Source organism: Leucoraja erinacea, unplaced genomic scaffold (assembly GCF_028641065.1).
Source record: "Leucoraja erinacea ecotype New England unplaced genomic scaffold, Leri_hhj_1 Leri_603S, whole genome shotgun sequence".
NCBI classification, from domain to species: Eukaryota; Metazoa; Chordata; class Chondrichthyes; order Rajiformes; family Rajidae; genus Leucoraja; species Leucoraja erinaceus.
In genome coordinates this window covers 1-14,270 of record NW_026576513.1, presented here as the reverse complement: position 1 = coordinate 14,270, position 14,270 = coordinate 1, and the positions used below count along the sequence as shown (strand labels likewise).

General features: G+C 47.8%; 1 protein-coding gene across 1 annotated transcript; it reads right to left on the bottom strand.

Annotated features, from left to right (window-relative positions):
• On the bottom strand, positions 1-3,811 carry LOC129694284 (probable G-protein coupled receptor 139). The gene is made up of 2 exons (XM_055630995.1): positions 3,317-3,811; positions 1-1,809 (listed from the first exon to the last, which is right to left on the bottom strand). Exons 1-2 carry the CDS (start codon positions 3,414-3,416, stop codon positions 905-907), a joined length of 1,005 nt encoding a protein of 334 aa, XP_055486970.1. The 5' UTR covers positions 3,417-3,811; the 3' UTR covers positions 1-904.
• Positions 3,812-14,270: the final 10,459 nt, after the last annotated feature.

Here is a 14,270-nt window from a genome sequence, read left to right as displayed (position 1 = left end):
CGACCTCGCTGCTTCTGTATTAAACGTGCGTGTTGAGACAGTCCACAGAATCGTGTACTATTTTACACCGCTACTGCATAGACCTTGGTGGTGCATGATGGGACGGTGTAGAAGCAGTAATCTGGCTCTAATTCTGGATTTGACTTCACAGTTTCTGCTCTAGAGAGTCGTATAATACCGAATTATATTCTACCCACGGTGTCTGCGTCTGCCATGAAATCACTGCCTATGCGGATTTAATTTCAAACATATGACACGAAGCCTTTCCGCGCTCCCCTCACAAACTAATAAACCCCTCGACAAATCCACCAGCCACAACGTTTATCAATGACAAGAATAGCAGTATCAACTCACTTCCACTATAAACACCAAGCGCTGGTCAACAGTAGCAAATTGTTAATGTGTCGTTCAATGTGACATTGTGATCTGTATTATTGGGAACTGTATCACAGCGGATGAGGTACAGCTCACTGCACCCAGAGTGTTGACTGAACGCCCACTGAAGCTTGTTAATTACCCGTTTTTCTGTGCAGTTTATTTATTGGAGATTTGATGATGCAACACGCCTTGTTATGTACAGGTTGAGAGGAAAGATATTTTGTTTTCTAAAACAAATGTCCGACCATCTATTTCCAGGACCACACAGATCTCCCGACAAACAAGGTTTTTTTAATTAAGTTGTGTGCATGTATGATTACGAATTATCCCGTGACCATCAGCTCGCTCAGTATCTAACCCAGTCTAAATCTGCCGACTTGTTCACTAAAGCAAAATGTAGAAATCTTCAGGATATTTTGGATGTTGCACTGAGATAGGTCAGATATACACGAGAATATTGCTGGCATAGATGAAACGGGAGAGACAATGCTGCTGTGATTTATTTCTTATAGTTTCTACATTAGATTCATTCCTTAACACATTTGGACATAATTCTCGGCAGATATGTCATCCCGGTCTTCAGTTCCTCTCTGAATTTAGACTGAGTTACCGCGTAAATACACGTGTTTGTGCAGCAACTCAACAGCAGGAGCATGTAGCTGGTTTCGTCCGCAATTAGCGATGGGTCACTGAGACCGGTAAAATAAAACCGCGTTGTTATCTGTGTCCAGAGGAAATATATAAAATACGTCATCCAAAGCATAATGAAGTTGCCCGAAATTGCAAAGAGCAAGATGATTGACTTCCTTCTGCTTTCCAGCTCGGCATCATTCTGATTCGCACCATTCTTGCTGCCTCTCAGATTCTTGCGGACTTGACTGGCCTTTAAAATGTGCCCGACTGTTAGAGCGTTGAGCAGTAATATCAGGAACATTGGGAGCAGAGGGGTGAAACATCGGTGAATCCATGTGAACAATATCCATGTGGGTTCAATGTAGAATTCCTGTTTTATATTACAGCCCCATGCTACATTGTGTATTGATATAGAAGGTTCAAATGCAAAGTACCAGGGGATGTTTTTGCAGCAGAACAGCGGACACACAGTTGCTATAACCCTGGCTGCAGTTTTCTCGGTGCAAAATCTGGATCTCAGCTTGTGGCAACAAATCATCAAATATCGATCTAATGTGAACGAGAGTGTTAACCACACGGAAATGTCTGTGACTGCGTGGTTGAGGGCCTTGTGGAAGGAACAGACTTGAGTAATGAAGAGAAAAGTTGTGGGGAAAAATAGATGATTGATACGATAAAGTAAAACGTCAATGACAGCAACCAACAGATCCGCCGCAGCCATGGCCACAAGATAGCGTGATACACATTTGGAGAGACCGCACTTTCCCCGGGACAGGATCACAATCGATATCACATTAGCTGTGTTACGGGAAGAAACACAAATCGACAAAGTGCATTAACAGTGTATGTTACAGGGTGCCCCACATAACACGCGATTTCACATTAAGATTAGAGTTTAGCATAGGCATTCATGACGGGGCGAGCGGCCACCGCACACATTTCTTAAAGGTTGGGCGACGAGAAAGAAAAAACATTTCCACTGTTATGACTGTCGCCAGTGTTGACGGGCGAATGGAATCGCAATATATGCGTGAATTAAAATAATGATCATTTTACAATGAATTTACAAGGAATGGTATTTTATCAGGTCGGATAAACATGGTGTTCGCGGCAGGGGCAGTATCAGACTACAAATCTGTGATCTGAAAATGAAGCGAGACGCCACGGCGTTTTAATTGTGGCAGATAGTGAAATCAAATGCCATGTGATAACTCATAATGAATGTCTGAAAATGTAGCCGTGATTTTCTACGTCTTTAACACATTTACGCTTCGTTTCATTAACATGACATGCTAACAGTAAACGATGCCGTTATTTGCATCGAATTACATCGTACTGTATCGATGCAGTTAATTGCAGTTATTTTAATCATTTTCTGTTTGACTGAAACTTCCCGCAGTAAATCAAAAATATCAATTATTTTCACTTTATCATTTCAATTCATCAGTCAGTCACCGCTCTTGTCCTATCACTCTCGGTAACATCTCTCCAGTTATAAATTGTATAAATGTATCATTTTCCCTATTGCTGTTTACAGACACATTGAGAGGATATCGGAACCGCCACACACGTACCTGAGATTCTGACCATAGTCACACAGAGACGGGACCTTCCTTCAGCCGTTTACCCGGTGCAATGGATTCCCTGCGGCAGCGATGTCGCTGCTGTCACAGATGCTACAGAAGGCAACTGCTTCTCACGCGCAAGGACAGACCAATGCGTAGAGAATGAAACATTGAGCTTCCCCTTGAGTAGACTATGTTTGGTCCTGTCAAGAGTGGATATCCACCCATGGCAGGCATTGCAATGATGAATACTATCCCTCACCTGGGTGTAAAGCAGTGGAGACATTCTGGCCAACGGTACCGCAGCCGGGGTAATGTTTGCTCAGAAACCAGAGTGTATCTGTGGAACCGAACGGCTCACGATATATGTGTGCACAGAGGCGACGAGGAAGCGCGGTTTAGTACACCTGTAAATGACGAGGCGTTACCTGGTGTCACCGGATAGGAGGGGTGTCTAACTGATGAATGGAAACAATAAAGTAAACACAAAATATTTTATTGACTGCAGGAAGATTCAGTCAAACAGATCATTAATGAAAGACATTAAATCATTTCAAACAACTGCAGCATTTGCGATTGAAAATGTACATTTCAGGTGACCGAAACGTGGTATTACTGAGTTCAGCCCTTCAGAAACGCGGCTATAATGGATTGGAGGGCAGGGAAATGTAAACAGCACCAAGAATGTAGTAGAAAAAATGTTTTTATTGACGATGCGTAACATAGATCCAATTACTTACCAAGAATTCCAAGCACTGCTATAATCGGGTAATAAATCATTTCTGCCTGGATTATGGGAGGCAGCAGAAAAAACGGATAATCGGTGAATATAGTTTTCATCCTGGAGAGAAGCTGATTGTTCGATGCTGGAATGCAACTGACAGCGCGTTGCAGAGAAGGGCTTCATATCTACTCGAGATAGTCTTCCCCTGGGATCAGGAAGACACAAACAAGAACATTAACATCACTTCATGGTATCTGAACATCGTATCAACAATATTCACAGCTATGATTTCACCACATGATATATAACCACTAATGATGTTTTAATCTAAGTGCAAGTACCTGAATTTGAGATTATATATTAACGTAATTTCCCTCTAATTCTGATATAAATGTCGGAATTTGAATGCTATACTGTAACACGTTCTACACGTACGGCCTCGCTTCTCTTCTTCTGTAAAACGGTTCTTCTCTGCCGAAGCTCAAATTGAATTCAATCTTTCAAAGTTTCGCTAGACTCGCATGTTTCATCGTCTCCGTTCTAAATGGCTTACTCTTTATTCTTAAACTGTGGCCCCTGGTTCTGGACTCTCCCAAAATCGGGAACATGTTTCCTGCCTCTAGCGTGTCCAAGCCGTTAACAATCTTATTTGTTTCAATGAGATACCCTCTCATCCTTCTAAACTCCAGAGTGTATAACCCCAGCTGCTCCATTCTCTCAGCATATGAAAGTCCCGTCATCCATATACACATAAAAAACACATTTGTACTCCCTGGCTTTTGACCATGCCTGAGGCTTTGCTTCTGTTTGTGGTGTTTTGATGTTTCTTTATTTTACATGTCTTTTCCTACTATTTCTATTGATTGTTATTTTTGGTGTGTATTAACTTTTTTGTCAATCATTAGTGATGTACAGCACTTTGTTGAAGCTATGTTTGTTTTAAAGTGCTCTATAAATAAAATTATTATTATTATTATTATTATTATTATATAACATATAACCATATAACAATTACAGCACGGAAACAGGACATCTCGGCCCAACAAGTCCTTGCCGAACAACATTTTTCACTTAGTCCCACCTGCCTGCACTCATACCATAACCCTCCATTCCCTTCTCATCCATATGCCTATCCAATTTATTTTTAAATGATACCAATGAACCTGCCTCCACCACTTCCACTGGAAGCTCTTTCCACACCGCTACCACTCTCTGAGTGAAGCAGTTCCCCCTTATATTACCCCTAAACTTCTGTCCCTTAATTCTGAAGTCATGTCCTCTTGTTTGAATCTTCCCTATTCTCAAAGGGAAAAGCTTGTCCACATCATAATCCCTGGTATTAATCTTGTTAACCTACGCTGCACTCCATCAAGAACAAGAATGTCCTGCCTCAAACATGTCTGATGTACTTGTATTTTTAGAGTTGCTAGGACATTGCGAGTGTCATGCATCTCCCGGTACGGATGACGACGCGGTGATAGGTGAGGAGGCGACACAGGTTTGCTCCTGAGTACGAGCACTGTATAGGTATGCAAGTTGAAAGCAGAAGCAGCAATAACGACCCATGCTATGGCCATGCTATGATAATTTTCGGACCTTCACAGAAAACATGCTTACATCAATCTGTAGTGTGCATGGTTAAGCAGATATGTAATCAAGGTCCAGGATTTATTGACACTCTAACGGGTATAGCTTGGACACAATAGCAGCACAGAATCAGGCAGGTATAATTGGTAATGAACCGTATTACGATACTGTAACACAGGAATGGGTACACCGTACTCACACAGAGGCTCAGGATTGAGCGAGGGTTCCGAACAGGGGCAGGCAGGAACGCAGTCGGGGTAGCGGAAGGTCCGGTAACCAGGAGATCCAACACACGATGCAAACAAACCAGCAAGGGACAGACGAAAGGAGAGTCGAAGCCAGGCAGGTAGTCGAGGAGCCGTTGCAGGGATACACCAAACAGCCCAGGAGAGAGGCAGACAGAAACCAGGAGGTCGGGGACAGAAGGCTGGGGTGATATCCGGGAAGACGACAGGACGGAATGGTCAGGGGCAGGCAGGTTCGAATCCGTGTAGGCAGTCGGGAAATCGCTGGAGAGTCTTGCATGAATGCTGAGAACAATCTGGCACTGCGTGAACGGTGAGGAGAGTCTATATACCGGGTTAATAGGTGATCAGAGGCAACCGAGTGCAACAGGTGAGGAGAGTTAGGCTGATGAGAGGGGAATGGCAGGCAGGCAGGTGAGGAGAAGGAGGGACCGGTGGAAAAGTACTGGGAGGTGAAGTGGATGAGAATGAGGAGAGGGCAGACCGTGACAGAACCCCCCCCCTCAAGGGACGGCTCCTGACGTCCCAAAACAACAAACAAACAAACACAAAAACAATAAAGAAAATAAACCCAATCCCACGCAGAGTTGGGTGGGAGGAGGGGGACCGGAGGAGGGCTAATATTCGTCCGAGACATCCATGTCCGCATCCTCCTCCATGGCATCAGAGGAAAGCTCCGTCTCGTCCTCACTGGGCGCCTCAGACGGAAGAGGGGACAGAGTCTCAGGGGCGGCGACCCCTCTAGGAGTGGCGGACTTGGACGGCTGGTCGGGATGACGCCGGTGAAACTCCCTGATGAGGGAGGCGTCCAGGATGTGTCGAGCAGGAACCCAGGACCTCTCCTCTGGACCGTAACCCTCCCAATCGACCAGGTATTGGAGACCCCTCCCGCGACGGCGGGAGCGCAGGAGGCGGTGCACCGTAAATGCGGGGCCTCCGTCGATGAGACGAGGAGGTGGAGGAGGAGGGACTGCGGGGACCAGGGAGCTCTCCCGGACTGGCTTTACTCTGGACACGTGGAACGTAGGATGGACCCGCATGGAACGAGGCAACTTGAGCCTCACAGCCGCTGGGTTGATGACCTTCTGGATCTCAAAGGGACCGATGATCTTGGGTGCCAACTTCTTGGACTCCACCCTCAAGGGAAGGTCCCGGGTCGACAGCCACACCTTCTGGCCCGCGAGGTAGGTGACGGTTGGCAGCCGTGGCGTAACGGTCCACGGAGCGGAGAAGAGCCGCCCTTGCTTGGGTCCACGTCCTGCGGCAGCGACGAATGAAGGCCTGGACGGACGGGCGGGAAACCTCTTTCTCCAGCGCCGGGAACAGTGGAGGCTGGAACCCGTAGGCACACTGGAAAGGGGAGAGCCCAGTGGCCGAGCTTGTCAGGGTGTTGTGGGCGTACTCCACCCACAACAACTGCTGGGACCAGGAGGAGGGATGCTTGGACACCATACACCGCAGCGCCGTCTCCATCTCCTGATTCTTCCTTTCAGTTTGGCCGTTGGACTGGGGATGAAATCCGGACGTCAGACTCGCGGTGGCCCCCACACACGTGCAGAACTCCCTCCAGAACACAGAGGCAAACTGGGGTCCCCGGTCGGAGACCACATCGACGGGGAGACCATGGAGTCTGAAGACGTGGAGTAATATGAGCTCGGCAGTTTCCTCGGCTGACGGAAGCTTGGGCAGGGGCACGAAGTGAGCCATCTTGCTAAATCTATCGACCACGGTCAGGATGGTGGTGTGACCACTGGATGGGGGCAGGCCGGTAACGAAGTCCAGGGAGATGTGGGACCATGGTCGATGCGGTACAGGCAGTGGAAGCAGATGACCCGCAGGAGCTTGGTGTGAGACCTTGTGCTGGTTGCAAACGGGACAGGCGTTGACCAACTCCCGAGTGTCCTCCTCCAGCGATGCCCACCAGAACCTCCGTAGCACCATCTCCTTGGTCCGCTGAATGCCGGGATGGCAGGTGAGTCGAGAGTTGTGGGCCCACTGAAGGACGTCGGACCGCAGGGTAGAAACCACAAACAGGCGATCAGGAGGGCATGCGCTGGGTCCCGGCTGGTTCTCCAAGGCCGCCTTGACCTTCTCCTCCACTTCCCAGGTGAGGGAGGCAACCCTGTGCGAGGACGGGAGGATGGTCTTGGGGCCAGAGGCAGGCTCCTCCTTCGCCAAAAACTGCCGAGAAAGGGCATCGGGCTTCACGTTGCGGGACCCAGGTCGGTAGGAGAGGGAGAAGTTGAAGCGAGTGAGGAAGAGAGACCAGCGGGCCTGACGAGAGTTGAGCCTCTTGGCTGACTGGAGGTATTCAAGGTTCTTGTGGTCAGTCCAAACCAAGAAAGGTTGCTCGGTTCCCTCCAACCAGTGACGCCATTCCTCCAACGCCAACTCAACCGACAACAGTTCTCGGTTGCCGATGTCATAATTCCTCTCAGCAGGGGTCAGGCGTCGGGAGAAGAAGGCGGATGGATGGAGCTTCTGGTCCCCGGCAGCCCGCTGGGACAGAACAGCTCCCACCCCCGCGTCGGAGGCGTCCACCTCCACCACGAACTGTCTCTCTGAGTCCGGAACTTGGAGGATGGGGGCCGATGTAAACCGTGTCTTGAGTGTCTGAAAAGCTTCGTCGGCCGCGGCAGGCAACCGGAACTGAATCTTGGAGGAGGTGAGTGCCGTGAGGGGTGCGGCCACAGTACTGTAGCCACGGATGAACCGTCGGTAAAAATTGGCGAACCCCAGGAACCTTTGGAGCTGCTTGCGGAAGTCATGAACAGGCCAGGTGGTGACAGCAGAGACCTTGGCGGGGTCCATCTTGATGTTCCCTTGGCCAATGATGTATCCTAGGAAGGAGACTGACGGGGAGTGAAACTCGCACTTCTCAGCTTTAACGAAGAGCGAGTTCTCCAGGAACCGACGTAGAACTGCCTGGACGTGGTGTACGTGTTCCTCCTTGGTCCGTGAAAAGATGAGGATGTCATCAATATAGACGAACACGTACTTGTTCAACATGTCTCTGAGAACGTCATTGAACAAAGCCTGGAAGAGGCCAAAGGGCATCACCAGGTATTCGTAATGTCCCGTGGGAGTGTTGAAGGCGGTCTTCCACTCATCTCCCTCTTTGATGCGGACCAAGTGGTCGGCGTTGCGTAGACCCAACTTCGAAAAGATGGTGGCCCCCTCCAGGAGCTCGAAAGCAGAGGTGATGAGGGGAGAGGGTAGCGATTCTTCACCGTGGTGCCGTTGAGCACCCGGTAATCTATGCAGGGACGCAGAGATTTGTCCTTCTCCACGAAGACGAACCCAGCCCCAGCAGGAGACGAGGAGGGACGGATGAGACCTGCAGCCAATGAGTCGTTTATGTATTTCTCTTTGGCGCCTCTCTCAGGGGCGGATAGGGAGAAAATGCGTCCCCTAGGAGGAGCGGAACCAGGCAGGAGATCTATGGCGCAGTCATAGGGCCGATGAGGAGGGAGGGAGACTTGTTAAAAAAAACGTCCCCAAAGTCATGGTACTCGGCTGGGACCCCCGTCACATCTGGAGCAGAACTGGAGCAGGTGGTCGGTTGAGGAGCTGAGGCTTGCTTCAGGCACACTTGGTGGCAGGAAGGGCTCCAACCCAAGATGACCCCCGTCGTCCAGTCGATGTTGGGGTTGTGTCGCCGAAGCCAGGGGTAACCCAGGATGAGGGGAAGACGGGGAGACTGCAGGATGTGGAACTGGATGGTCTCATGGTGATTACATAGAAACATAGAAATTAGGTGCAGGAGTAGGCCATTCGGCCCTTCGAGCCTGCACCGCCATTCAATATGATCATGGCTGATCATCCAACTCAGTATCCCGTACCTGCCTTCTCTCCATACCCCCTGATCCCCTTAGCCACAAGGGCCACATCTAACCCTCTTAAATATAGCCAATGAACTGGCCTCAACTACCCTCTGTGGCAGAGAGTTCCAGAGATTCACCACTCTCTGTGTGAAAAAAGTTCTTCTCATCTCGGTTTTAAAGCATTTCCCCTTTATCCTTCAGCTGTGACCCCTGATACCAGACAGGAGAAAGCTGATACCAGACAGGAGTATGCGCACTGGGACCGTCTGGTGAGAAACAGTCCCCAGGAGATGGCCGTCGAGGGCGTTGGCGGGAACGGGTTTAGGCAGGGGAACACAACTGATGCCCAGCTGGCGGGCCAGTTCCATGTCCATAAGGTAAATGTCACAACCAGAGTCTATGAAGGTGGCGAGGGTGTGAGAACCATCAGACAACAGCAGACGGGCATGACAAAGAGGGCGTCGGGCAGAGGAATATTCAGAGGTTCGACTCACCAGTAATTCCTCCGCTACTGGCGAGTCTGGCCTTTTACTGGACACTTGGAGATGTAATGACCCTGTCGCCTCTCCCGACGTCTCGCCAGGATGCGTCGGTCCAGACGGGTCGTTAGCTCGATAAGCCCATCCAGAGAAGAAGGAAGGTCGTGGGACACCAACTCATCCTTGATATAGTCATTCAAGCCCAGCATGAAAACGTCACACTGGGCCGGGGCGTTCCAATCTCTCTGACGGGCCCTGGTGCGAAAGTCGATGGCGAAGTCAGCGACGCTCTGGTTCCCCTGGCTCAACCCCAGCAGACCTCCCGCAGCGTCCGGACCCATCGAAACCTCACCGAACACCTTGCGAAGCTCCGCGGTGAAGGCCTGGAAAGAGGAGCAAGCCGGCGTGCGTCGCTCCCATTCAGCCGTTCCCCACAGCCGAGCTCTGCCAGTCAGGTGATTAATGGTAAACGCCACTCTCGCCGCTTCCTGGGCGAAGGTGTAGGGCTGTAGGGCGAAGAGAATGGAACAGTTCGTGATGAATGGGTTGCAGCCCTCCGGGTCTCCAGCGTAGCGCTCCGGGGTTCCCACCCGGGGCTCAGGTGATGGTCCTGGCGGACCGGGAGCTGGTGCTGTCGGAGCCGGAGGCGAAGCCTGGGGTGTAGCCTGGGCGAGGGTGGTCGTCAGCTGTTGGACCTGGGTGGCTAGTGCAACCAATGCTTGCTCTTGGTTTGACACAGCCTGTCGAACCTCGGAGTTGGAGGCAGTGAGCATAGCTTCGTGCTGCAGGAGCGTGTGCTCAATCCTCTCGAAGCGGTTTGACGGAGACGTTGTGTACGCTGAGTCCATTGTTGGCCAGATTGTACTGTAACGGGTATAGCTTGGACCCAATAGCAGCACAGAATCAGGCAGGTATAATTGGTCATGAACTTTATTACGATACTGTAACACAGAGTAGTAACACAGGAATGGGTACACCGTATTCACACAGAGGCTCAGGATGAGCGAGGGTTCCGACGAGGGGCAGGCAGGAGACGTAGTCGGGGTAGCGGAAGGTCCGGTAACCAGGAGATCCAACACACGATGCAAACAAACCAGCGAGGGACAGACGAAAGGCGAGTCGAAGCCAGGCAGGAAGTCGAGGAGCCGTTGCAGGGATACACCATACAGCCCAGGAGAGAGGCAGACAGAAACCAGGAGGTACGGGACGAAGGCCGTGGTCGGGGACAGAAGGCTGAGGTGATATCCGGGAAGACGACAGGACGGAATGGTTAGGGGCATGCAGGTTCGAATCCGTGTAGTCAGTCGGGAAATCGCTGGAGAGTCTTGCATGAATGCTGAGAACAATCTGGCACTGTGTGAACGGTGAGGAGAGTCTATATACCAGGTTAATTGGTGATCATAGGCAACTGAGTGCAACAGGTGAGGAGAGTTAGGCTGAAGAGAGGGGAGTGGCAGGCAGGCAGGTGAGGAGAAGGAGGGACCGGTGGAAAAGTACTATGAGGTGAAGTGGATGAGAATGAGGAGAGGGCAGACCGTGACAGAAATGAAATGTAGCTAAAGAGAAGCGATAATTGAAGGGACAACAGCAGCTAAAGTGCTTGTTAAACATTGGCTGTGCAGATATCGTAATTGAAAATATTTGAATTATCGTGTTTGCTCACTGCATTTCATCATAAATATAGCTGTAAATTGTTCTTCATGTGCGTTTTGTACGTAAAAACCTACTTGAGAACCATGGGCGATTAAAAAAAATACAGCCAGATTTATCACTTCTGAAACTTTTTAGATGCCAAAGGAATCAAGAAAATACACAAATAATGCTTTAGTGCTGATGAAATGTAGTGAGCAAACGGCCAATGTTCTCTAAGCACTCTGGCTATTGTCCCTTCAGCTCTCACTTCTATCTACCGACATTTCTCCTCACTTTTGGAATTCTGAAGTAGGCTAAATGTCTCACATGCTCATCCCACATAATTTCGTTCAGACCGAAAGGTCTGAATGACAAAAGGATCTATCTATCTATCTATCTATCTATCTATCTATCTATCTATCTATCTATCTATCTATCTATCTATCTATCTATCTATCTATCTATCTATCTATCTAGCTATCTATCTATCTATCTATCTATCTATCTATCTATCTATCTATCTATCTATCTATCTATCTATCTATCTATCTACCTATCTACCTATCTATCTATCTATCTATCTATCTATCTATCTATCTATCTATCTATCTATCTATCTATCTATCTATCTATCTATCTATCTATCTATCTATCTATCTATCGATCTATCTCTCTATCTATCTCTCTCTCTATCTATCTATCTATCTATCTATCTATCTATCTATCTATCTATCTATCTATCTATATATCTATCTATCTATCTATCTCGCTCTCTTTCTCTCTCTCTCTATCTATCTATCTATCCCGGTGCTCCATATTGTGTGTGTGTGTGGCTTTGTCCTAGGTGTCTGTTGTGTGGGGGTTTCTGTGTGACTTATATTCTGTCGATGTTCGTTCAATATACTGTTCTGTGTGTGTGGTGATACTATGTGTCTGTTGACAACTCTGGTGTCTTCTCTACTGTGTTGTGTGTGTGTGTGTGTCTCTCTCTGTGTGTGTGTGTCTAATGTGCTTGTCGGTGCCTTGTTGTGTGTGTCGTGTTCTTGTCCTATGTGTGTGTGTTGTATGTCTGTGTGTGTGATGTGTGTGGGTGTCTGTTGTGTGGTCTACTGTGTGTGTTTGTGTGCTGTGATCTGTGTCTGTGTGTGTGTGTGTCTCTCTCTGGTATGTGTGTGGTGTGTGTCTGCGTGTGTTGTCTCCTTTATGTGGTGTTGTGTCTGTGTCCGTTGCCCCGTGATTTTGTGGTGTGGTGTGCTGCCTGTGTGTGTGTGTGTGTTGTGTGCTGTCTCATCTGTGTGTGTTTGTTGTGTGCCTGTTGTCGTGTTTTTTGGTGTGTGTGTGCTCTTCGGGTCGTGGTGTTCCTCTTTGTGTGTGTCCCTCTCTGTGTGTGCCTGTGTGTGGTGGTTTTTGTGTTTGTTTGTGTTTGTTTTGTTGTTTTTTTTGTTTTTTTTTTTTTTTTTTTTTGTTTCCCTTTGTTTGTTGTGTCTTCTTTTTTTTTTCTCTGTGTCTTTTTACCCTCTTTCTTTTTTTTTTTTGTTTTTTGTTTGGTTTTTTTGCCCTAGACCACGCAAGTCAACACACCCCCAAACCACCCCCCGACATTGTTTTTTTTTTGACTCCCCCACTACCCCCCTCTCCACTTGAGCTACCCTCTTTCTTTCTGATAACACCCACTTCCACCACCCCGACACTCTACACCCCCACCAACACACCCACCAACCGACACCTTGTTTTTTTTTTTTCTGTTCCCACATTTTAGACCCCAGAGTATTTTTTTGTTTTTTTTGAAGAAGAGCCCGCTACGTCCCCGCAGTTTACCCCCAACCGCTTTTTTTTTGGCAGTTTGTTTTTTTTTCGACGTGTTTTTTGTTGTGTGTGTGCCGTGTGTGGGTGTGGTTGCGGGTGGGTTTCGGACCTTCCTGAAAGTGTCTTCCTCTCCCCCTTCTACAACCTAGACCCCGACCCACAAACCCTCATAGTTATTTTGACCCCCACTCCACAACTACCCATACCACCTTACACACCTTTTTCCTCTGTTGTTTATAGCTGATTGCATGCGCATTTCTTTTTCCCCTCCTCCTCCTTTTGTTTTTTTCCCTTCGCACCTCTTTGCCGTTCAACTCCAAGTCCAGACCACCCCCCCCTACTCTTACCCTTTTTTCCCCACATCCTGACCTCTCGACTGAACGGCCAACATCCCTCTTAACTTACTCACCCGAATCTCCCCAGCTCGTTCTCTTCGTTTCCCTTCTAACACCACAACCCCCCACCAACATGTCTGACCAAGATCTAAAAATCGATTATAGCCGAGAGAGGTGTGAGATCGTATATCCCACCCAACACCCCACAAACACCATGATTGAGTGAGATGGTGGAGTCCGAAAGTTGTCAGAGCTTTCCGTCTTCCATTTTTCTTTTCAGTCTCTTACGAGTCTTCGCCTGTAGCTTAACATACTCCTCCTAGTATCTGAGAGCCTTACTTGAGAACTGAAAGATTGTTCGAAATGAGCCACTCAACCAAACCCATAGAAGGCCCATCCCACCCACCCTTCCAACCCACCTTTTTTCACTCTTTTTCAGACTGATACAACATTTCAAAAAGACTTCCATCTAGCGACGCTACACGCAGACGGAAGAGTCTCAGACCAGCTGATAGCGACACCCGACCCTTCACGTTTTTTCCTTTTTTTTTTTTTTTTTTTTTTTTTCTTTTTTTTTTTTTTTTCTTTTTTTTTTTTTTTTTTTTTTTTTTTTTTTTTTTTTTTTTTTTTTTTTTTTTTTTTTTTTTTTTTTTTTTTTCCTTTTTTTTTTTCCACAACACACACCCCAACCCTTATTTTCTTTTTTTTTAAAGTTTTTCAATTAGTCTTTTAGGTGTATAGGATGCCTCTGATATTATCTCTGGCCGTTTTTTTTTGAGAATTGCTTTACAGTTTTTTTTTTTTTTTTTTTTTTTTCTCATTTTTGTTTTTCTGGTGACGCGATTTATCGTAGTCCCATTTCTTTGTCTATGAAGATCCCTCCTTTCGCTCCACGTTTGCCACCCCCTCCAGATCTTTTTTTATCCTTTTTTTTCGTTTCTTTTTTTTCTTGACGTTTTTAGTACGCGCTGCGTACTTTCTTCTCTTCCCTAGTGCCTAGAGATTTTTTTTTGTTTTTTTTTTTTCGTTTTTTTTAAGACGTGTTTTTTTTGTTTTCCTCCC

Coding starts and splice junctions, on each gene's coding strand:
- LOC129694284 (XM_055630995.1), bottom strand. CDS start 3,416: ATGAAAACTATATTCACCGATTATCCGTTTTTTCTGCTGCCTCCCATA. Junction 1,810..3,316: donor AGCAGTGCTTGGAATTCTTG/GTAAGTAATTGG, acceptor CCCGTAACACAG/CTAATGTGATATCGATTGTG.